The sequence below is a fragment of the Astatotilapia calliptera genome, chromosome 18 (assembly GCF_964374335.1).
Source record: "Astatotilapia calliptera chromosome 18, fAstCal68.1, whole genome shotgun sequence".
NCBI classification, from domain to species: Eukaryota; Metazoa; Chordata; class Actinopteri; order Cichliformes; family Cichlidae; genus Astatotilapia; species Astatotilapia calliptera.
The window spans coordinates 7256902-7281209 of record NC_137439.1 but is presented as its reverse complement, the minus strand read 5'-3'; the positions used below and the strand labels follow the sequence as shown (position 1 = coordinate 7281209).

Below are 24308 nucleotides of genomic sequence, written 5' to 3'. Positions count from 1 at the left end.
TATATGATAATCAACAGGTGTGTTCTTCGGTTTTATTCAATCACAACCAAAAGTTGAGGTTACTATTCAATAATAAGTCGTTGTTTTAATTTTAGACCATCAATCACACGCAAGAGTTAAATTCATCGATTCATATCTCACATTTTTCTCTGGGTGAAGCTGCTGTCTTATTCCACCAAGGATCAGCGTTCAATTTATCTCACTCCTGCTACAATTCAACAGAGGTGATAAATCTCCAGAGCTAAAGCAAAAGCTAAAACAACTGACCTCAGCGCTCATTGATAAGGGCTGTGCTCCTCTAAACTGAAATCAATACTTTATCTTTTACATTTTTTACATCACACACATTTAGCTGATCGTGTGGAAGGGATGCTTCTTTTTGTTCAGAGATGCTGAATTCTTCAGTTTCACTTTATTTCAGCAAGAAGATACACCCAGCTCCCTAAAATTCAGGCACATATGTACAACTAAAACAATGCAAACAACTAAATTATATGATTTTTTTTTCTGCAAAGGAAAATGTCTTTGACAACCACATTTGTAATGCATACAGGGAACAAACTTGTGACACTTTGGCTCCTGGTTAGTCTTTTTGCCATTTGATCACCCTGCTGCTCTATCAAATCTACAACAAAAGTACAGTGTTCAACTAGAGGATGCTTTTCGCAAGAGACCAAACCACAGAAATTCTGCACACTTCACAGCATATTGGTCAAGGTAAAGTGAAGGATTGTGTTTCTATGGAGTAACCGGTCATGAGATGAAGATGACTCACAGTCAGCTGTTGCTGTTTCCTCCTCAGCACTCTGGCTGCCATCAGCTATTCCTGTAAATGGCCCTTTGATTACAGGTGTGTGCACACAAACACACAAATTCAGATATGCACAAACACACACACACGCACGCACACACAAACAAACGTATGCATGAATGCATTCACCGACAGAGACTGGAATAAGTGCATTCATGCACCAGCGAACAGTTTTGTACACAGGTCAACACTCCTGTTACAGCAAATGCATGATTCCATTTTAGTTGAGCTAGAGCCCTACAGGATTACTATCTGCATCATCTTCTCTATAAATACAAGAGAGTAGAACAAGATTACAGTCCATAAATTATTAGTTGCACACACTGAAGAGAATTATATAGGCAAGCACAAGGGACGGGTTCTCCATAAGTGCATCTAACTGTGATGTAATCACTGTAATCAGAATGATCGACATTGCAACATTTAATAGAAATTAATAGAAAAAAATGCAGTAGAAAACTCTAACCTGCAGTTTGCAGGCATTTGCAGATAAATTTCACTGTAGAGAGTTAACATCAGTTCTTAATCCTCGCATAGCATAACTGTATTAAGTCGCATTGCTGCTTCAGAGGTGCCATGTTTTTTGCTGTGTTTTGTTCTTTGACATGGCACAACCTGAAACAATGTGTATTGTTCATTAAAATAAAGCTTTGTGTCTGTTTACACACACACACACAAGAACTTTAATTTTTTGAAAAAGCTTAGAGTTAGTTGACACTGAACCCTTAGTTATGTTGCTAAAAGCTCAGGCTGCTGGAAGACCTCACATAATGCACTCAGCACTTATTCTCCACTTCCACCTTTTCACTCCCGGTGTGTTTTTACACCTTTATTAAGCATCATTAACTTTTATCGACTCTCTAATTTTGTGTTTTATCTCATTTGTTGTATCTCTCTGCTCTGGTTTTTGTTATCTCTTTTCTCTAAGGCAGATCCTGCTAGTGATGTCTTTTCTCCTTACCCTTGCTTAACGCTTGCTTAACCAGTATACTGTACAACATTTAGCATCTTGAGCTTACTGATGGTGTGAACTCTCAAAATATAAATAAAACTGACGTGACTTGAATTAAATTCAGTTCAGTTTAGTTAAACTGGTTCATGCTATGTGTTACCACAAGTCTTATATATGTCAGTGAAAACATGCTTTACAACTTAACGTTCGTTTTATGCCACTCAGATGATCATGACATGGAGTGCAGGACGTTTTATTTCTCAGCCGCCAAGCTATGCATTATGGTTGCCCAAGGGCACATGTGGCCTATTCTTTTAACAAAAACAAAAGAAGCTGTTCACTGCTCAGTCAAGTCATACAAGGTTTCCAAATGACATCACACACTAATTAGCACATCAATACATTTGCTACACCACTTCTGTTTTTCCCAAGCTTGTAGAAGGCTGAGTGTATTGCAATTCGTCGGACACTACCGTCTTTCAGGTCAGCATCAACTGCACTAATTTGTTTTCAAAATGCTTTGGGACTCCACACAGGACTCCTAATGGTTGGCAAAGTGTTTGGAGCTCTCGCTTGTCCCTTTTAAAAATGATGTCACCAGCAACAAATTTACCAACACTTGACAACATCGCACTTTTTCTCACTTAAAAGCTTTTCATATATGCCATGCAAGACATATAGGCACTCACCGTCCCTATACATTTATCTGAGTCTTTCCAGCACCCTTTTCATCACGTCTTCTCTCAGATCATTGTTTTAATGCTCCCCTGGGTTTCTTGAATTAAATCAGACGTTCCAAGAAATGGTTAACATACTGTAGTCATTTAAATCTGACCTCGATGTATGAGAAGAACATGTGACGTGATCCTTGAATGAGATAATGCAGAGTCATGGCTCACCTTATGTACAGCTGACAGGTGGACATAGCTGAAGCAGAATTATTTCACCATGAAAATCTCTGTCATTGTTGCTCACATTTTATTACACTTGGGTGTGTGTTTATTTATTATACCTTGTATTATTATTGTAAAACCATATTGTGTCATTTGTGTAATGTCCCAGACCATTGTGATGTAAAGAGAGCTAAGTCAGATGCATTTTTAGGATGGTTAGGCTCAGCTTTAGAAATAAGGTGAGGATTTTCCTTCACTTTGGGCGACAGCTGAGGTGATTTGGGCTTCTCACCAGGATGTCTCCTGGACTCCTTCCTTTGGAGGGTTTCCAGGAGCGCTCAACTAGTGGGTGGCCACGAGGGTAGACCCAGAACTCGTAAGAGGGCCATCTGGCCTTTAAGTTTCACAGGATGATTTATTTACCTCATTTTTCAGTTTCATTGTGAGAAGAAAAGGGGGAAGTGAGGTTATGTTGTTATAAAGCCATTGAGTCAGTACATGCAGAAGTTTAGAGAGGATGAATGAGTCAACAAAAACAACGAATGAACATTTTTTCACCTTCCGAATGACACACAGTTGTTGTTTTTTTGGTTCTTTTTCCATCATGAGGTCTCCCTAACCTCAAACGCATGTTTGTTATTGTGTAGCCATAATGATGAAGAAGTACTGTTTGCTTCCTGTTTAAAAATGAAAAGACCGTGCACTGTTTCATAACCTGATCAGGATGTTTATTAATGTTGCCATGACAATGGGAATCCCCTATGTTAACCTAAACCCTTCCCCAGACCTAAATTAACAAAGTTTTTTTTGTTTTGATTTCTTGATGCTGTTGTTTGTGTGTGTGTGTTGGGGGGAGGTCCAACATTACACCTACATTGTAATGTTGGACTGCTGGGAACTGAAAAGCTTGTTCAAAAGCACTTTAAGAGCAGGTGTTGAAAAAGGGAAGAGCATGTCTGTTCTATCTCCTCAGGATTTACAGCAGTACTCCCATGAGATATTTTTCTCTTCTAAACACAGCAACTGTGAAACAGAATTCCACTCCCTTTAATGACAGAGGTCTTATGATTCTGATTCATCCACAGTGCATCAAAACCCAAGATCAATAGGACATGTGATGTAATGAACCAATTAAATTAACTCTGCTTGTTTTGCTGCAGTCACTCCACAGACTTTTGCTTATTGTGCCTGCTCCCTGCTTTTACATACTGTACTTTTCTTTCACTATGAATATCTTTGCATTTTGATTAGACTCAAGTAAAAGGCAGTTGGGGTGCTACACACTAAATGTGTTAGCAAAATCAAGTCTCTCATGCATCCAAATTGTAATTCCACTAAATGGCATACATTTGTGAGACTATCAATCAAAACCGCAGACACAACATGTGCGGCTTCTAAATCATTGTCATTTGTTATTATGCTATCTGACTTTTCTTTCCTAATGGCAACAACAAAACTTTTTAGCCTAATTGCAGCCATGGATTTCTAATCAGGCACCAGACGCTGTTTGCAAATTAAGAACTGGCCATTATCTGCTGTGCATAGAATTTTAGGACAGCTAATTAAAAGTGAGTGACCACTTTTTGGCATGCTTTCCAAATGCAGGATTTCAATTGTGTGTAGTGGATGCAAAACAGGCAATGGGTTGTTTTCTCTGCTTGATTCCTGTCATTGTCTATGGTTAGACTTTTAAAAAAGACCTGACTTTGTGGCCTGTGTCATGTACTGGCTGCTTATTCAGTTTGCAGCATGTGGTATGAATACAAAGTTGTGTTCTTAGCTGTTAGCTGTGTTAAAAGAAATGGCAGCATGTCTTATTGTCAATAAAATTATGTGTAAAATAAAATAATAATTATGGTGTAGACTGAAAAAATGGAAAACCCTTTGTTTTACATGTGATGTGATATTTTTGATAAATCGTTTCTGAACCAGTATTGTTTGCATCGTTTACGTAATTGCAAACCTGCCCAGTGTCGGGTAGGAAAGCCATTGTATATGAAGTGTTGAGACATAGGACAGATAAATATTCAAATACACACAGGATAGATGGCGTGATAGTATCTGTGCTGCTTGCCTGCATGCTGTTTATGCCCAATATTTTGTTGCTATGGATTCATCCTAACACAGATCAGCATCCCACGTGCACTGCAGCCAAGATAACTCATGGCAACTGTAATTATATGACTCGTTTTCTTTGCATCAGCGTCCACCACACAGAACAAAAAATTGGCAGGAATCTGATTTGATGACATATCTACAGAGACGATAAATATAGACTTCATGCAGGAAGTGCTTTTTTTGTTTGTTTTTTATGACAGCAAAAGTGTCACTTTAAAACGTTGTGACTGTACTGCATTCTTGGGACAACAGAATAGAATAGCTCTTTATTGTCAATGTACAATAAAGGGAAAAACATGCTCCATACAAGCCACAACTGCAATAACTAATGCAAGTCAAATGAAAATAATAATAATTTCCCCTCAATGAAAATGCATTTCTAACATAATTTGTATCCCTTTTTCATGCTACATGCAAATGATACATGAATATATTCAGTCTGCAGACAAAATCTGCTTATGCTGTGCTGCTGATGGAAACAGCGGGTCCAAGCTGTATTTAACAGAGAGAAGTTGCTTACAGCAGCATATTAAAAACAAACTGTGCATCCTTGGTAAAACAAAACAGAAACCATATGTAATACCAGTTAATATATAGTACCTAAGTAGTATAAATCAGGTCACAGATACATACTCCAAGTAAGCGGTCCCTAACCTTTTTTGCGCCACGGACCGGTTTAATGTCAGACAATATTTTCACGGACTGGCCTTAAGGTGTCGTGGATAAATACAACAAAATAAAATGATATGACAAAGACAAAAACTGTGGTATTTTGTAAAGATAATAATTAACGCGAATTCACTGTGTAATTGTGTAACTTCACTAGCAGCATCCTCCTGAAATGCGTCAACAACATTGAGAGTAACATCCTCCTCTCTGCCCCTTAATGCTCTCTGGTCGCTATGGTAACGTGTAACTATTTATTTCAAAATAAGACACACAACTACAACACGGGAAAAGACCCAGGGAAACCGAGTTAACGATAAAAACCCTGAAAACCATAAATCTCACACCCGAGCCTCAACTCTTGCAGCCTGGTACCAAATGACTCACGGACCAGTACGTGGCCCAGGGTTTGGGCACCACTGCTCTAAGGTACTGGTATTTCCCTACCATCACTTACATTAAATATGATGTTAATACACAAGTTTAATCATCTCTCTATTCCTTAGAGATATATGCTTTTCTTGCTTCTCTATTTTCTTCATAACATCATCATTACAATTTCATCCTCTGGTACACTACTCATGTCCAATAATCTATTTTTTACTCTTGTTCCTCACAGTGACCTCTGTTATTGTTTCTTTCCCTGTTCAGGCAAACTTTCCAGCCAATTAGCATTCTCTTCAATGCATAGCATCATTAGCATCAAGCTAGGCACTGTTAGCTTTTTAAGAAAATTGCGTTCAGATGTGTCTTTGCACCTTCATCCAGACAGCCACAAACTGCTTACAAGTGTTACATTTTTATTCTGTGGTAGCTTAGCTTTGATTAATTCCATTTTATATACAGTGCTGTGAAAATGTATTTGAAACCTTCCTCTTTCGTATCATTTGCGTATTTCTCACACTTACATGTTCCACACCATCAAACAAGTGTTTATTTTAGACAAGGATTTTTATTTATTTATTTTTTTAAATGGGATTTTGTTCACGGTATTAAGGGAATAAAGCTAGCCAAACCTACTTGGCTGTATGTGGAAAAAGTAATTGTTTCAATTACTTGAAATAAAATCTTGAATTAACTATGATTAACCTAATTTTCTGGGAAGCTGAGCTCAATTTCATTATTTCACTGATCACTGCCAGACCTGCTCAATCAGTAAATCACTTAAACACAACCTGATAAATTAAAGCAGGCTAAACAAACTAATGTAAAGAAACTCAAGAACAGATTGGAAACAAGTCATTGACATAAATCAGGTGGACTGATGAGACAAAAGTTGAACTTTTTGGAAGGTTTGAGTCCAGAAACAGCATTTCATCAAAAGAACCTTGTGCTAGAGTCAAATATCATGATGGTAGTGTGATGGTTTGGGGCTGTTCTGCTGCTTCGGAACCTTGCCATATTGATTCTGTTGTCTAACAGAAAATCCTAAAGGAGAATTTCTGGCTATTAATTTGCACCCTAAAGCTCAAACTACTTGGATTAGCTGGATGTGTGTATGATTTGGCATGGCTTTAAACAGGCTGTTCATGCTTGAAAACCCCTCAATGTGGTTGAATTAAAACAATTTTGCAAAGAAGAGTGGGTCAAAATCCATCTGCAGAAAAAGTGAAAGATTCATTGCCAGTTACAACACACATTTTATTGCAGTTCTTGCTGTCAAGGGTGGCACATCAAGTCAATGAGTTTGGGGAGCAATTAGGGGGTAATTACTTTATCACATATAGCCTTTTATGTTATGTGGCAAATATGCAAAAAATAAGGACTCACGAAGGGGGCAAATACTTTTTTCACAGCATTGTAAATGCCTCTGTTGTGTGGAAACCTTCTTGTAACTTTTATCGTGCACATTTTAAACATCTTGGTATATTTGAGCTGAGGGTAAAGAAATGGGCCATAGTTTCTCATCACTTAATATTTAAGAGGTCAGTCTCCCATTCTCTAACTTCATTTTTCATATACGCATAAAAACATATAATGTTATAAAATTATGTAATAATAATCAGAGTGTTCTGACTTTATGGTTTGTAACATTGTAAATTCTGTTGTCCCAATTTACAGCCTGAAAGTTTTGCAGTGATGCTTCCCTTTAGTCATGTATGTCATGACAGAGCACCCATCCTAGTCTTATCTGTCCATAAAACCCACAGACTCATGCGAAAATGTGATGCTGCTGAGTGCTGCAAATGTGGCCACAGCCGAGAGCTCAACAAAAGAGACTCCGCTGTGGAGGCGCTCGACCGGGCCGATGTGCCAGACAATGGCACTCTGTTCCAAACATGTTGTTTGTCACATCGCCTGCCTTTAACTTGTCAATGCCACTGTTGTTCTGCTTAACTTTAACTTAATCTCGCATCTTATGTAATTCAGTATGAATTTTTGCTCAAATTTACTGTATACAGTATTCTAGGCACTCATAATCTTAATGATAGCTCAGTGTTAGTCATAGTGTTTGGAGTGATAGAGGACACATTCAAAGTGATTTAAGTATCAGTTAACCTTATTTGCTGACAGGATATGAGGAATCTGACTCCCTACTTAACAAAATAAAAGTCAAATTCTTGCACAAGCTATAGTTTCTATCAACTGTATTTCAAAACGTGGAAATTATCACCTGTGGGACTTTTTTTAATGAACTGAGTTTTTATGCAAACAACATAATAAAGCATGAAGCATAGCACACAAGGAGGACATAAATCTCATCATATACCAACTTGTACATGTATTAACACAGATTAATATTCATGTTTCTTTGATCTCTGGGAGGAGAGATGTGGGAAAGCAAAGCAATTTACATTCAAAGGAGTGAAAGAGGTAAATATATTTCTGGGAGTGTGCCAGAATGTATTTATAACGTGTCATTTTAGAGTAGAGGTATATTGCCGTCTTGCATTAGGAACTCTCACCATGCACCATGGGTGGCAACACTGTTTTTAACCTGTTCTACTTTCCCCCTTCTAGAGGAAATAAGTTGATGCGGTTTTACAAGCAACTACAGTCATACACTTTTTTCCTGCAAAAGCAGTACGCTCTTAAGAGAGCCACAGGTGACTGACATTAAAACGCACACATCCGCACACAGCGCCTGCCAATGTGCATCATTCCCAGCAAAATCTAACCTGTCCCTCACGCTATGCCTCAAGCTGCTGCCACTACAATAACCCGCACAGCATTATGTGAATAATCATCTTTATGGCAACTCTATTATAACTTAATAGCTTATTAAATTGTCTACACTGTCACAGAGAGACTCATAATAATGCTCATGGATCTCTGGGCAGCCATGAAAAGATGAAGTCTATCACATTTGTTTCACAGAGCACAGAAATTGATCAGGTTCTTGATGATCCCCCCGAGTCTGCAGACGCGTCTGAATATTGTTGTCATGAACTTGCGTTTTACAGGCAGGAGAGCAATTTTCTTTACAGACTTACGCTCGTATGATTCATAGCGCAACTCGCCAAGAGAACGAGAGTAACTAGTGCGTGTGTGAGGAAATAAAGATAGCCATGTCTATTTAGAGACGGACGCTTCTCCTGCCGCTGATCCGGAGCGGCTGACGCTCAGAGTCGAATCAGTAGAAAACTCAACTTCCTCGTTGTGGTAAAACGAGAGTCTCGCTTATATACGGTTCTAAAAATAGCGCTGATTTAGTCCAATGGGAGCCAGAGAGGCTTCTAGCTCTGCACCAATCACGGCACACAGGATGACTCTGCTCTCGCTCGTTATTGGTCGGAAGTGGTCTGGTAGGCCTTTGTAAAGTTCCTGCAAGCCCATTGGTAGACGTGCCGTAACGTAATGTAATCACATGGGGGTGGGTTTGCCTGTAATTTTGAATCGGGGGGGAAGTTTACAGTGCGCTGACGGACTTTTGCAGAGTTCGGTGTTGTGCGCTCACGCTCAAAACCTCCACTGGAAGTGCACGACTCCAGACTAGTATACATGCAAATACAGCTAAGACTCCAGCTTCTCTCTGAACACATCAGGCTTCGTTTCCTCACAAGCTTGAATTCGCTTATCCTTGTGGCTAAATCTCAGGAGTGAAATGGATGTCATCCCTATGTGTAGCATCTTCCAGGAGCTCCAAATTGTGCACGACACTGGATACTTTTCAGCTTTACCATCTCTGGAAGAGTATTGGCAGCAGGTAGGCTGACGACTGATTCCAAACACTCGATTCCTCAGTTTGACAGATAGTGCCACAGGCTCATGTGTGAAGTGCCAGCAGAGTGCGTAATTTCCAGAAACTTGTTTTAAGTGACAGCTGCGCGCCGACTGGCAAATGTCAGAGTAGTTTCATGTAATGTGAGCGCGCGTTTGATTCAGTAATGCAGCTAATATAAATTTATTTCTCAAAACTTGGTTTGCCTCCGGTTATAGGGGAAATGGTGCAAGTTCCCCTCGTGACAGATCAGTATTTTTTTTAGTATGTTTGTAAAAATGCAGACTTATTACGTGTCTTCTTTAGTTTTTTGGCGCATTTCATAAAATATGCTTTAAATTAGTTGTACTTTTACAGTATTTTCTGGTGCTACGGCGCGCGCACAGTTGTTCAGTGGTGGTTTGCTCGTATTGTGGACTCAGGCATGCAGGTTATACAGGCACATCGGTTTGTGATAAATGAAAAACACGCCGTGTTGCAGATTTAGCGAGTGAATGGCGAGCCGTGCGCCTTTGCGCGTATCTCCTCCTCCTGACTTTCTCTCTGCCTGCCGCTCACTCCCTCTTGCTGTCACACGGACCCACACATACAAATGAGAGTGACAGACTGTCAGAAAGAGAGAGAATAAGAGAGAGGCTGGTTTCTATTGAACCGTTGCTCGACCAGGCGGCCTGGTTGACAAAACAGTGGAGTTTTACACTGGTAGTGACGGGAAGGGTACAAGTCGCTTCTTGCTCAGATTGGGAAATGAATTGGCCTTACTCTTCAGTCTTCGCTGTCTCCCCGTCTATCAGATATGGCCGGGCTTCATTCCAAGTCGCCCTCTCAGGCATTTAAAGCTCGCCTGGGATTTATCCAGCACTGCTGACAAGAAACATATGAAGTCAATGCCTTCTTTTTCATTCCCAAGACACGAAGATTTCCCCATGATAGTCCTCTTTTAGAAAAAAAAAAAAAAAAAATATATATATATATATATATATATATATATATATATATATATATATATATATATATATATATATATATATATATATACACACACACACACACACACACATACATACACACACGAAAGGTGTTTGTAGTTGCTGCCTGGTACCTGTGGTTTAATTTTATTCCATCTCATCCTCCATCTCTAGATAAGCTTTATTTATTCAGTATGGTATTATTATAATATTTTAAAAATGTTGTTGGTGAGATTTGTCGTTCTTCCTTTATTTTAGCGTTTTGTCAAGTGATGCTTGTGCTGCCTGTAACCAGATCAGCCAAAGAGGGATAGTCCCCTCTCGGATAGTTTCATTTTCATTTTGACCCTATAAACTTCCAAGCAACTAGGAAAATGTCAATTTCTCTCTAAGGGAATAAATAGTTTTAGGAGGAGTTTGGAAAAAGTCCGAAAAATGTATTTGTCCCATGACCTCTTGGATCCAGGTTTCCTCAAGCTTTGGCTGCCACTGTTCCAGTCAGTTCTGTTATAATAACATTTGGCTGTAATTTTATATTTGCTTCATTAGGAAACTGCACAGGCCTGTTTGTGGCCTTCGTATCTGGCCTGTGCTTGCTGACTGCAGAGGGTTAAGGAAGTGCTCTCTCACTTCCTTTTCACAGAAAACAGGCCCACAATCCACAGTGGCTGTTGCAGTATTCATGCCAGGCTTTTTATGAACCCCCATGAACCAGACCTCCCTCCACTCAGTCCCTGGTGTGCTATGTTATTTCTAGCAATGCCTCCAAATGCATTATTAAATCCACATTATGTTGAATAATTGATAGATTTAAAAGATCTACAAGCACTTCCCTAACCCAATGGGGGGCTCTTTAGCATATGTAAATTTCATGACCAACCTCTGCACACACCTACACACATTCAAACCATGCCTGCGTTCGTGGGTAAGAGCACCTTGTTCTTGCAGTCTCTCAGAAGGAAATGTGGTGCTTGTAATCCTCCCTGATATGGGCTCAGAGAACACACTTAGAGTGTACTTGACTATCCTCTGCATAGGACATTGTGTCTTACTTCATTCCTGCAGGCAGAGAAGAAACAGGGCTGGTGATGTTACAGTGTCACAGCATACCCCCTTTTTTGCTGCTGCTTAGAATAAATACAGTGCAGAGGAGAATACCGGAGTCTTGTGTTTCCTGTAAAAACAAATGGTCTTTTTCTCTGGTGGTTTTAAGGACTTTCAGGTTGAATGTAAGAGTTCTGTTACACGCCTTTGGCTCTGTGCTCCATTGAACTCATTTCTATCTTGTCTTTCATCTACACAGACATGTCTCGAGCTGGAGAGATACCTCCAGAGCGAGCCTTACGTCTCAGCCACAGACCTTAAATTTGAGACCCAGGAAGACTTGTGGAGCAAGCTGCTGCTTGCCTGCGGGGACAAGTCAAGTGAGTCGGACCCAAAGATCACCCACATTAAGGAGGAGGAAGACAATCAGGATAGCCAGAACCATGATGCTGGTGGTTTCAACTCCGATGCCAGCAGCGAGGCCTCGGACAGCTCAGAGGAGCTCTCCCCTACCCTCGACTTCACCTCCAGCTCTTTAACTGATATTCTGGCCGACAACGGCGATGACGTGGCCTCTGGCATCATCAGCACACCACCATCCTCACCTGAGCTCGGCAAGGAGGGCTCTGTAGCCCAGACGTGGATTGGGATACAGACAGTGATGCATTCAACAGGGAAAATAAGGGCTGGGGGCATGGAGAGGAGCCTGGAAAGGTCAGGTCTGACCAGCGGGGAGGCATCACCTGACGGGAGGAGGCGTGTGCACAGGTGTCACTTCAACGGATGCAGGAAGGTGTACACCAAGAGCTCGCACCTCAAAGCACACCAGCGGACACACACAGGTAAACTGGCCTGACAGTGAGCCTTTCAAAAGTGACGATAGCCGAGCTGAAGCGCTGAGTTATTGCTCAAAGTTCTGAAAAAAATACTCCCACATACTTTGAATAGTTTGTCAGGAGGAATGCCCTCAACTATGACCTAATTCACACAGAGGAACGTGACTTCATGCAGGGCAAAGGGAGGCGGGGAGTGCGTGAGAGAGGGAGAGAGACGCGAAGGGGAGGGATGTTCTTTTGTGGCCGAGTAGCACCCAGAGGATGTGGATCCTGAAAACAAATCAACAGTTCTCAGATTTCACCATGGGAAAAGCTTCCGAAACTCGCTCATTTGCATACAACTTCCCAAAAAAAAAGAGAGAGAGAGAGAGAGAGAGTGAAACATTATGGGAATCTGACATTTGCACTGTTTTGTTAGAGGCTCAAATGTGAGCAGTTTCCCTTGTCACCTTTGACCTCTGCCAGGCTGTTTACAGCTTGGCCCTCCATTAGCAGAGGAAGTCACATTCCTAGCATCGTTCTCCAGCCACGTTAGCCACATGGTTAATGGTCTGTAGGACCATTAGGAACAGTCTATTTTTTTCATGTAGCTCGCCCCCTGTTACATAAGCCTTCTACTCTAACAGCTTCTTACAGCTGCATACCACAGCTCTTGAGGCCCACAAGGCACGAGGTTGTTTTTCTATTCATCTTACAGTAGTCAGCCTAATCTGCTAACCACCTGCACAGGATCATATTTATTTTACCTCCTGTACTGTAAATATTGGCTGTATATCTGAGAAATTGTAGTTTAAAATATTCATATTATGATTTAGAAATTCTTAACTCTCTGGTAAACCTGCAGAGGCTGCTTGAATAGCTAAGTAAATGCAAGGTTCTGAACTCAGATGAAAAATGACATGGCTGGCTTTAATATTTTGCTTTTCTTTACGTTCATTCTTGTAGGCGAGAAGCCTTACAGGTGTTCATGGGAAGGCTGCGAGTGGCGCTTTGCACGAAGCGATGAACTCACCAGACACTTCAGGAAGCACACTGGAGCAAAGCCATTTAAATGCAGTCACTGCGACAGGTGAGATGGTTTTTATTGTCATATGTCACCATGATTAGTCACATTTTTTTTTGTTACAATAGCAAATGCCTCTCAAAACAAAGTGCTGTAAATTAATTTAACCCCTCTTCATAAGAACTACTCCCCTTCTTTATATTTTGAGTGCCAAGCATTTCTTTACTGACAAAGAAAGCAGCAAATTAGTTTATCAAAATGACATGCTAGTGGGAGGGATGAATGAAGGTTAAGGATGAAAATGGTTGAGGTCAAGGGGGTGGATAAAAAGAGTTGAGTACAATGGATGGGAGGAGTGTGATGAGACTGAACAGCGTGAAGTTTGGGTCTCTTCTACCAGGGCGCTATTTAAAACATCAGCCAAACCTATACAGACTGGGATAAGGGACTAGGTGGAAGGGGGAGGCATGAGCCCATTCTTTCAATCTATCACGTGTTCATGTTATATAGCACAGAGAGTAAGAATAGTATCCAATACCAAACAAGCAGAATAAAATTGGCTGCATAGCCATAGGTACTTTAATCTAAATGGAATCCAACAAGCATCTTTGGTGGGTGAAAAAGAAGCTTTATATTGTTTGTTTCACTGGTTTCACATGTTAACAAACCACCCCAGGGTTCTTGTGTTGATTAGCGTCTCGGATGGATGTGTGAACATTCTCCTTCAATTAAAAATGAGATTTTTCATTTCCTTTCCCTTCATCTCCTGCAGCCGAAGTGATAGCTTTGTTTATTACAGTGTTTCGGGGTTTTTTTGGTCTATTAACTGATTCAGTTGAATTTAGAAGCATTTTACTTAGTCATTGTAGCCTAGTTAGTTGTTAATATAAGCAACTTATTACCTTCAACAAGTTATAGTCATTTGTTTAGTTCTTCAGTTTAGTGGCTGGATCTGATGTTTTTCTTCTCTTCTTAGGTGTTTCTCCCGTTCTGACCACCTGGCGCTGCACATGAAGAGGCACATCTAAGATGGTCTTCATGTTGAGAGCTCTGAGGGATGATTCGGGTTAATTGTCCTGACCTGTGGAGATCAGCGAGGCCGGTGTGTCCTGGGAGCGTTAACAGGGGCACCGTCGTGTTCCAGTCAGTGGAAAAACATGAAGCAACGCAGGCTATTATTTGCACCATACTTAGTGCCTCCAACACCTCGCTGTGGTGATTGCTCTTGAAAGGCTTTTATGGAGGAGCAGGAGGGCAAAAAGAGACTCCAATATGGGAAAGATCTAGGCTGGAGAAGATGGGAAGAGACTCTTCTGTATGGTGTTCAACGCTTTATTCCTGGAGAAATTTGGGACTCCAGGGGTTGGGGTGCCATTCCTCCACTGACAGTGTGTTTGCCTGTGCGCATGGGGACTGTGAGTGCCTGCAACTGGATGCCTGTGCTGGCTTTATGGAGTGGATGGAGCTTGCATTGTGGAACTGCGAGTGAATGACATAGCAAGGGTGATGTTATACTCGGGAGGTTTATTTTTCTTTTTGAGGGAGGGTTATGTGTTGTCTCTCTAAGAATGAATGCAAGCAAAAAGTTCTGTCTGTCATGACTGATTCTGTCAGCTGTGGAGAGGAGTAGGGGGGTAGTTTAGTGGGGCTGATTGGATAGAGATTGCCCCCTTTCTGCCTGGAGGTGAAACTACAGCTCCCTGTCTAAAAATGGGAGGTTGTTTTGTTTAGTGCAGCTATTAAATGTGCAATGTATTACGTAGCCTGTCTCAAAACATACACGCTATAAAGCTCATTTTGTTTTCCACTGTGTAAGCTTTGTATCTTAAAAGGAAAAAAACAAAAACAACAACAATTGTGCACAGTTATTGCCATTATATCAGAAGTTGCATGGGATCTGGGGATGTGTTGCTCACCTTATAGGACAACAAAATTCCATTCAAGAGCAGCTACCTTCATAATACTCAGTATCATAGTATTGTACAAAACACATAAGGCAGTCATTTTGTTTTGCCATATTTTTCTTTCATTCTCTTTATAAGTTGGGGATACCACTGTTTGCAAATATTTTGATTGTGGGATTTTTCTTCCTTTTTCTTCACTTTTGCTTTTCTCTTTTGTTCTGTCTGTAAATGCACTGTTGACCTTACCGATGCCTTATGTAAGTGGCCTTGTCCTGTTGAATAGATCACTCTGTTATACATACACACATACACCAAATGACCATTGCGAATGCAGTTGTGCGTTATTGAATAGCTTTATAAAGGCTCTGATCCATACAGTTGCACCTTTTGCCCTTTTCCCTTGCGACAAACTCCTCTAAACTCTTGAATATTAAAACAAAAGTAACTATATCAGCTTCATAATGACTGCCATTTACACGTCTGTGTTAAATATATCATAGATATTTCAGAACTAAATCATAGTCTTCAAAATTATCCAGATCTGAGACAGAATTGTGGAGAACTTGGAAAAGCAATTCACTTTTATATTGATTTACTACTATGTAGTATACGATTGCGTGGATGCACTTCAGATTAACTGTAACTTGCTGTCAAAGGTACAGAGTCTTGGAAGCACGTTCTCATGAAATGTTGTGTGGTCAGCCACCGAGAGTGGCAAATCAAGATTTACTGCAAAGGCAACATTTACATTGGGTCCATTATGTCAAGCATATACTCTCAAAAGCAAAGGATGACTCATTTAAAGTAGGCTATTGACCACATTCTCAGTCACGAGAGTGGTTTGATATTGGATGTTTCGGGAAGTCTCACCTCCAAGGTGAGTCATTGTCTTTACTCAGTTCTAGTTTTAACAGCCCACAATCTGACTTTACGGTACAAAAAACCAGTCCAACCAGTTCAGCTGAGCTGTGTTTCAGAGCTAGAGGTCTGTGCTGGTAACCTAAGCTGAGACAAGGACAAGCTGTTTGTACCAACTTCACTATGTTCATGTTTCAACATGGGTAACATGACTTCGTCACACTTCTCAGTGAGCTGAAACAAAAAAAATCAGATGAGCGCACAAGTGGATAATCTCATGGCCACTTTCTCCACTTGTAGAAATATTTTGGCGCCGCTTTATTATACACAAAAATTATGACAGATGGAACATTTTAGAAAGAACATTCATTCATTCATCAGTTACTTAATGTCTCACTTTGTCAACATCACAGGTAGCCTTGTTAAAACTCAACACGTCTCCGGTGAACCTGTTGAACATTCATTTGTCTGCAATGTTATTTTTGTTTTTACACTGAGAAACACAAAGACATGTTACATTGTAAACTACGAGAATTTTGTAAGGAAGCTTCTATTTTGAACAGGTGTGGGACCAAAAACAAGTGCAGTGTGTTGTTTCCAAATGTGAACGATAAAAGGCTAAAGAATTATTGTAAAATAGATGCACTCCATACTCCTTTCATTTGCTTCTGTAACATCTTTGTTTTGATTTTTGGGAAAAAAAATAATAAAGTCAGAAAAAAAAATGTACATTTTAAAATGACATCAGTATCGCCTAGACCCGTGGCCTATCATGTTTAATAGAGAAAAAAAAGAAGAAAACAAGTACTTTCAGACGTGAATTGTTCTGGACACTTGAATTGTAATAATTTTGAATTCTGGTGTTCACTAAGTATTACGTTTTTTTATTTGCCATGTCATTTTTTCCCCAACTTGACCTGCAAAGATGCCCTATCTTTAGCTAGAGAATCTTTATTGGATAAACATGGAAAATATGAGGCTCTATTTTTGTTCATTTTATGGCATAATGAAATTTTTTCATTTGAAATTGTTTTGTAAAATAGTTTCTGTATGAATGTATTTTTTATTGGAAAATGGATAAAAAGACTATTGGTTCTACACGTGTGTTTTTTGTCTTCCATTATTATTATTATTATCATTATCAGAAAGAAAGCGTTTACTGGATATTCAGCAGTGAATATCCAGGTGAACTATCGCACCAGGGTCACACTGGCAGGGTTTCCGTGACTATAACCAGGATAAGCGCTTTTTAAAAACTTTTTTACATTAAAATTTGAATTCTTATTCCAGTGGTTGTCAAACCTAAGCAAAAACATTGCATGGTGTTTGTTTCATCCCTAACTGGGTAGTTTTTAGCAAACATTGCACAGGTAAATCTGTTTGGGACCATTTTCAGAGACAGAAAAATAAACACTAGTGGTCAGTGAGCCTTTAGGGTAGCAGTGCGGATATATGTGGGAAGGTGCCTACAGCCTTTCCATGAACACATACACACTAATATGTGTATGTGTTCATGGAAATGAAGGAACCAGTCACCCAGGGCTCATTCATGTGCTTTAAATAGCTTTGGAGAACAATCTGCTTGTTGTATTATCAACTCTCTGACTATACTTTTTCCACATCCAATCGTCTATGTGCTCATCTTTTCAGCATGCCACAGTACTGTGTCCTGTGTTTTTTTGAATAGATCTGAATCCAAAAACAGCCACTGTAATGCTCTACAGCCTAATAACATATATATATATAATATATATGTGTGTGTGTGTGTGTGTGTGTGTGTGTGTGTGTGTGTGTGTGTGTGTGTGTGTGTACACACACACCTTTGCAAAAGCTTTTAAAACTTCACAGTGCATGGCTTTTGGCTCACAGTGTCCCAGACACCAATATTTCAGTGCTTCAGACAAGATGAATGGCCCACGTATATTTCAATATAGGATCATAATTCTTTTGGTAGAAAATAATTATACCCATACAGCAACATTTTCATTCAGGTAGTAGCTGCAGTTTTCTTGCTTTACCACAACCATTCAATGTGCACCTTTTATTAAAAACCATTTACCTGTCACTCTTAAACTTTGCATGTGATGCTGTGCTTACGTTAGCCCAAAGATCTCTCTGTAGGTTGCAGGCATCATTGGCATTATACGTAAACTCTTCACTAGATTTTACTCCCAACTTTCCTTCAGTCCTTGTTTTATTTTGGGAATTGATGGAGCATTAAGGCCCTGGAATAATTTTCACATCACACAAGCAGATATGCCAGGCTTTAGATTCACATATCCGTAACACACAGAATATCAGCAGGCACATCTTTTAATTGCAAGTTTAGCAGGGCAATGATGTATGTATAAAGAATACTTCAAACAAGTAGCACACAAAGGCCAACTAGACTGGGACCTCGACTTCATTAATAGGCCAGCTTGATATCTCTGACCAAAATAAGGAAAGTTATGTTTGCATACATTTTACTGGTAATACTTGACATGATTTTGCTGTAATTTGTAAAAAATAAATAAATAAATAAATACAAATTAAAGAGATAGTTTTAATAAAATGTTGTTACACATCCCAGATCGCTAGTTTTTTGTTACTGATTTAAATGTAGGAATGTCAAATAAACATTTTGTGCTCAGTGAGGGTATAGGACTCACTTACATGTCATCATGTTCTCAGATCTCAGCAATCCCTGAGTACAATGTTAACATAGGGCATAAACGCTGTTAGTCATAAGCTGTAACAAATAGGAATTGTAATAAACTTCAAATAGTCTTCACGATTCAATACTTGATAGATAAGCAACCAGGATACTTGTTGCATGTGAAAATTTGGAGAAAAGGAGAAATATTTAATGGTCAGACCATTGAGATGAAAAGCTTAATCTAAGTTCCACATTAGAACAACGATTTGAGTTGTTTGAAGGAATGTGCATTGTGAGGGCAATCTGTTCCTCCTGCTCCAGCCAAGAGCGCAGAGTTTTCATCTTACACTCCAAGAAATTTATGCAAATTAAGTTGTGCCACAAACAAATCCCTGATAAGAGCTTTGCACACTACACAGACAAATAGCCTCTTCATCTCCGATTGCAAGCACAAAGTGCCTCAGCTTTAACACTGCTCCACCGAGCCTGCCATGCTCCATGCCCCAAAGCCCCTAAATAATTGAAGGACTCTCAAGAGGTTGTTTTATTATTTCTTCCTTTCATTTTAAAGATATATTTATTGGTATTCCAGTTCAAATCACCACAACAAAAGCTGTATAACACCATAAAATAAGTTTTTTTATTCAAATGAAACAAAACTGTGAAGATTAAATAAAGAATGATTATTTTTTTAATCCTGATATTAATAGATACAACGTCAAGGCCACAAGGCCAAATTTCAATAGTTTGCCGTTTCCAAGACTGATGGAATTGTTTTTGTGGTCGAGATGAAAAAAAATTGAATTAATTAAATATGCATAACTGCGACAGACTCAGATTGGCCTTATTTTCTTTCTCCAGATATATCAGACTTCCCGCTGTGTGTGCTATTAAAGACAAGCATGGTATGTTGGGCTGGTCAATTTAGTGGAGAAAGTGCATAATTTTCCCTGCAGGGGAACTTGTGTATACTTGAGAAAAATGTATGGAAATGTAAAATGGAAGGTAACCAGCCCTTTCCATTTACTTGTTAAGGATATTTGCACCAGAGCTGTGATAATGGGCAGTTTTTTTCAACATTATTCAGTAACTTTAAACTGAATCCCAGGGTTGAGCTTGTAACAATCAGACTCATGGGTGAGGTCACAGCTAGACACAGGCTGAAAATGAAGATAAAGGATAATATTGTCTGGAATGTAGACACTGGTGGTAAGTTTCCCAGAACAATCTAAAGATCTATGTGGTGATGGGGGAGTGGTTGAGTGAGCAAAAATATGCCTGAAGGATATTTAGATTGATTGGCCCATGGACGGTAGTCAGAAAACGATTGACGAGATAAGAGGACATAAGAATTTTTGAATGAGAAGAACTCTAACTGAATATGAAAGCATAAGTGAGCCGGAACAAGCAACACACTGTCAATAGTGGGAAAATGACAGAAGATAAGACCTGCAGTAAATCCACAGGTCTCTGTGCAAAATATTCATTGAACTGAATTAATAACCCTTAAACTTGTCCATGACATGACAGCTTTAACTGTTCAGTTTTACACCAGGCCTCCGGAACCACAGAAACATTATCCAAGTAAAGAAAAAAAAAAACAAGCAATAAAAATCTGAGAGAGTGAATTTGGTGGTTTTTAAGCACCTCTACACTTCAACACAGCAGCTGTTCTGCCACTGGCATTCGGAGTAAGCGACAACTAAGCACTAGGATTTTAATAATGAGCCCAACTCCCCCCCCCCCCCAGCGTAACTCCATACTATAAAATGTGAATAATCATCCAAAACTATGTGGTTATTTATGGTAAATGTTATTCTTCCATATGGCAACCACATGGTTACCTATTTTACTACAAACAACCCCCAATAACATTAGAATTAGCCTAAAAGAATCCACAGTTGTGTATGGCAAACGACCTGACCCCAGTTTCCCACTAACCTGAATTTCCAGACTAACCACAACAACGTGTCACTCTGGTATCTAGTCCTGCAGTAATTTAGCTCTGGTACCTCGGTTAGTCTATTGCAAAAGTGCCTATTGGGAATTGGCCAGTGTCTTGGTCACTGGTACTGCTGCTTGCAGTTTTCTCAGTATAATATGCCAACCACTGATCCAAAGTCATGCTTGACCCTGAGGGTTATCAAAATGTTGACATTAAGGCACTTTATATTGTACAATAATAATACAGAGAAAACATAAAGAGCCCCAAACCCTAACAGTTAGATAACACTCAATGAACAAGCGCTTTGGCAACAGTGGGATGGAAAAAATGTCTTTTAACGGGAGTAAATCTTCTGGCAGAACCAGGCTCAGGGACAGGCTTAGTAGTTAGTTAAAACCAGCACCAGTGTGAGAGGATAACCTTAAATCTTTCAATACATGACTCTAGGTAGAATTTAGCCTACAGCTGTATCTAATGATTTTTTTCCTGGTTATGCAAAGAAATGTGATTTCTTTTAAAGATGTTTTTAATACACAATTATCATAACAGTTCATTTGCTCAAACTAGATACCAAAACCACATGTCAATAAATCTCAATCTTCTAATCATTATTATCTCATTTCCACATTACTGCTTGTTATTAATAATAATAATGTCACTTGCCTGGGCCTCAAATTCAAAATGATTACAGTGATGCATACATTTATTTAAACACTACACTTCACAGCAGCCATTTTTGGAGCTGTACTCGAGGACTCAACCAATGTTAAAACAAATGTAAGGTTTGAGTCGAGCACTTTAAAGGTGCTTGACTCTAATGTAACCTTGCCATGGGTTCATGTCGACACTTGAATAATATTCAGCTTAGACTGTCACTGGTGGACATGCTTTTCACTGTGGGGTAAGGAGGATAACTGGTAGGATTTACAGTGTGCTAAAATGGACTGCTACATCAATCATACATGGCTGTTAAACTGAAATATAAAATGGATGAATGTTAACATTAGAGGGCATGTGGTTTCTTTTATACAGGCAACAAGTAAACAGTGTTCTTTTGATGGCAGAATGCTGGAGCAGAGCGTTATTGAGTGCGATATTGAATATATAAATATTCAATAGTATATATAAATAAAATTGAACTGAACTGAACTAATAGCCATCAAATGTCATTTAATGTTACCTGAAATCTTAATGTAAAATACTTCAAACTCTGCGCTACACTTGCTTTGGTTCTCAGCAATAAACCATAACAAAATACAGTGAATGCAAAGAATAAAGAGACATACAAATTACATTTATTAGTGAGACGATTTGCAAAGCAGACTTTAGTAATTCAAGGCCAGATTTCTCTAAATGAGCACATATACTCCTTTTAGATTTAGAGTCATTAACTGTGCACTCAGATGCTTCTTATGTTCACTCTCAATACCTACTGGGAATTTTAAGGATCTGATAAATATTTATTTAACACCAAATTTATGCACCTTACAGAACCTGTATCAGGTTAGATCAGGCAGGTTAGTTGCGGTTAGTTTCAACCTTAGCAAAGTGCAGTCAAGGATGCATTCATATTCACAGCTATCAGTGAAATGAATGAGAATATTCAAGGTCAACCAGGAGAACAAGCTCTTCCCTAGAGCAAGGCTTCACCTCATGCACATATGTATACATACACATCCATGCATATTCCTCCCCCTCTTCTAAGCTACAAGCTGTATGTCCTGTGGGGCTGAGGGGGGTTGCTTCTTGAACCAGAAGGAAAGTGGAGGTCAGCGACCCCACATTGGGATGGTAGTCTGTCAAGTCTTTGCCACCTGGAAACCTTTCATCTGGTTGTAATAATCAGACACAACGAGCTGAGACCAAGTCTTTCTTATTTTGTATGACACTTGCAAGAAATTTTAATGGAAATCCATTGATTTAATAAGAGTTACATTAATAGACTTAAGCAAAAATCAACATACAAGATTTGTTCGGTTATTTTGTTGTGTTCATTGCTGAAACTATTCACTCTTTAAAAAAACATTATGTAGTAAATACTCTTTTTGGCTGATACTTTGATTAAATCATGTTGCTAATTAGAGAGTCTTTTGGAAGGCTGAACTGATTATGATTATTTGTGCTGGATGCTTTCATTAGAATATGACATCAGTAACTCCTAAGGGCACATCAGTGAACATGATGTGCAGAAAAAGCAAAAGACATACACAAGCAAGTCAGGACAACTAAATGAAGCAATATATATATACATTCAGTATTTAACACAAATCTCCTGCATGGCAGTAAACCTGTTTGATCTTATGATCAGGTTTAAACAGGACTGGATAGTCTGGACTGTCCTTCAAGTGACGAAATCCATTGGGAGTGTCCTTAAGCTCTGAATACCCAGCAAACAGGTTTGCTGCACTGAAACTGATGTTGTGACAAGTAGATGTAGATGTCTGCAAGATTCCTGCTCAAAATCTGCTTACAAAATTTGTCTTTACTGATATATATGAAAACAAATCAATCTAATATCTTCACCATATTACTCTGCTTTGGGAAATTAGAGTTGGAAGACTGGAGGACTAGGAAACTGACTGTCAGGTAAAATGACAACAATAGTACACAAAGTAGTTTGTATGTTACTACAGATACATAGCCTGTGATGATGACAGATAAGATTCACACTTACGGCTAGTAACTTACTACCATGGTTGGGTAGCGGACTCAAAACCATAACCTTCTTACCACCACTTGCTATATCCGTATCCTAGCTGTCATTGGGCTTTACCCTGCCTTCCATCCTATGACAGCTGGGATAGGCGCCAAACCACCCCACGACCCTGAATTAGATAAGCAAATGGATGGATGGATGGATGGATGGATGGATGGATGGATGGATGGAAGACGGCCAGGACAAATATATCAAACAATGAATGAATCAATGAAAAAAAATCAATGCTTATCAACATAAGCTTTTATGTTTTTTTAAAAACACTACAAAATTCCTTATGAAAGTGAAAACAGCCTGACAAAAACTTGTTCCATGTGGAACTCAAGACAAATGTTTTCAAGGCTTTTTTCATGCTACATGTAAACTTAAGTTTCATTTTCATTCTCTGTTTGCTTTTGTTTTATTCATTGTTTGGTTAACTTAGGCAGAAAGAGTGGTTTGTATTAAAATTCTACTTTAGGAAACTCAATTTTCTACATTGCAAAGGTGAAGAGTGCCCTCAGAGCAGTCTCTAAAATATGTAATACAGGCATGTCCACTTAAAAAACATTAGTCTAGAAGGTTTTTTTAAGTTGAGTGTTTTAAAACTCTACTGAATAGATCCCATGTGACAATTTCGTGAATTTATTATATTTGGGGCTGTTTTTTTATTTGAAAAAAGAGAACAGACTACATATTTGTTGAAAGCAATACCATTATGGCACTTTTGTTCCTCCATATATAATGTGGTAGTTTTCTCTTCACTTGTACAGACGGTGATGAACAGGTCTGGAGGTTTGAGGGGGCTGGGTCTC

At 39.2% G+C, this 24308-nt stretch overlaps 1 protein-coding gene and 1 long non-coding RNA gene across 2 annotated transcripts in view; one reads left to right on the top strand and one right to left on the bottom strand.

The window, feature by feature from the left end:
- Nucleotides 1-24308, bottom strand: part of LOC113010524 (uncharacterized) — a 90460-nt gene that overhangs the window by 41251 nt on the left and 24901 nt on the right. The gene's annotated exons all lie outside the window — the stretch shown is intronic.
- On the top strand, nt 9295-15258 carry LOC113010523 (Krueppel-like factor 6). Its single transcript, XM_026149618.2, has 4 exons — nt 9295-9587; nt 11874-12456; nt 13396-13519; nt 14430-15258. The coding sequence occupies exons 1-4, from the start codon at nt 9486-9488 to the stop codon at nt 14479-14481; spliced, it is 861 nt and encodes a 286-aa protein (XP_026005403.1). The 5' UTR covers nt 9295-9485; the 3' UTR covers nt 14482-15258.

Bases quoted from the DNA above. Each gene is read 5' to 3' on its own strand.
- LOC113010523 (XM_026149618.2), top strand. From the start codon at position 9,486: ATGGATGTCATCCCTATGTGTAGCATCTTCCAGGAGCTCCAAATTGTG. The intron at 9,588-11,873 runs GTAGGCTGACGA...TCATCTACACAG, and splicing joins TGGAAGAGTATTGGCAGCAG to ACATGTCTCGAGCTGGAGAG. The intron at 12,457-13,395 runs GTAAACTGGCCT...TCATTCTTGTAG, and splicing joins ACACCAGCGGACACACACAG to GCGAGAAGCCTTACAGGTGT.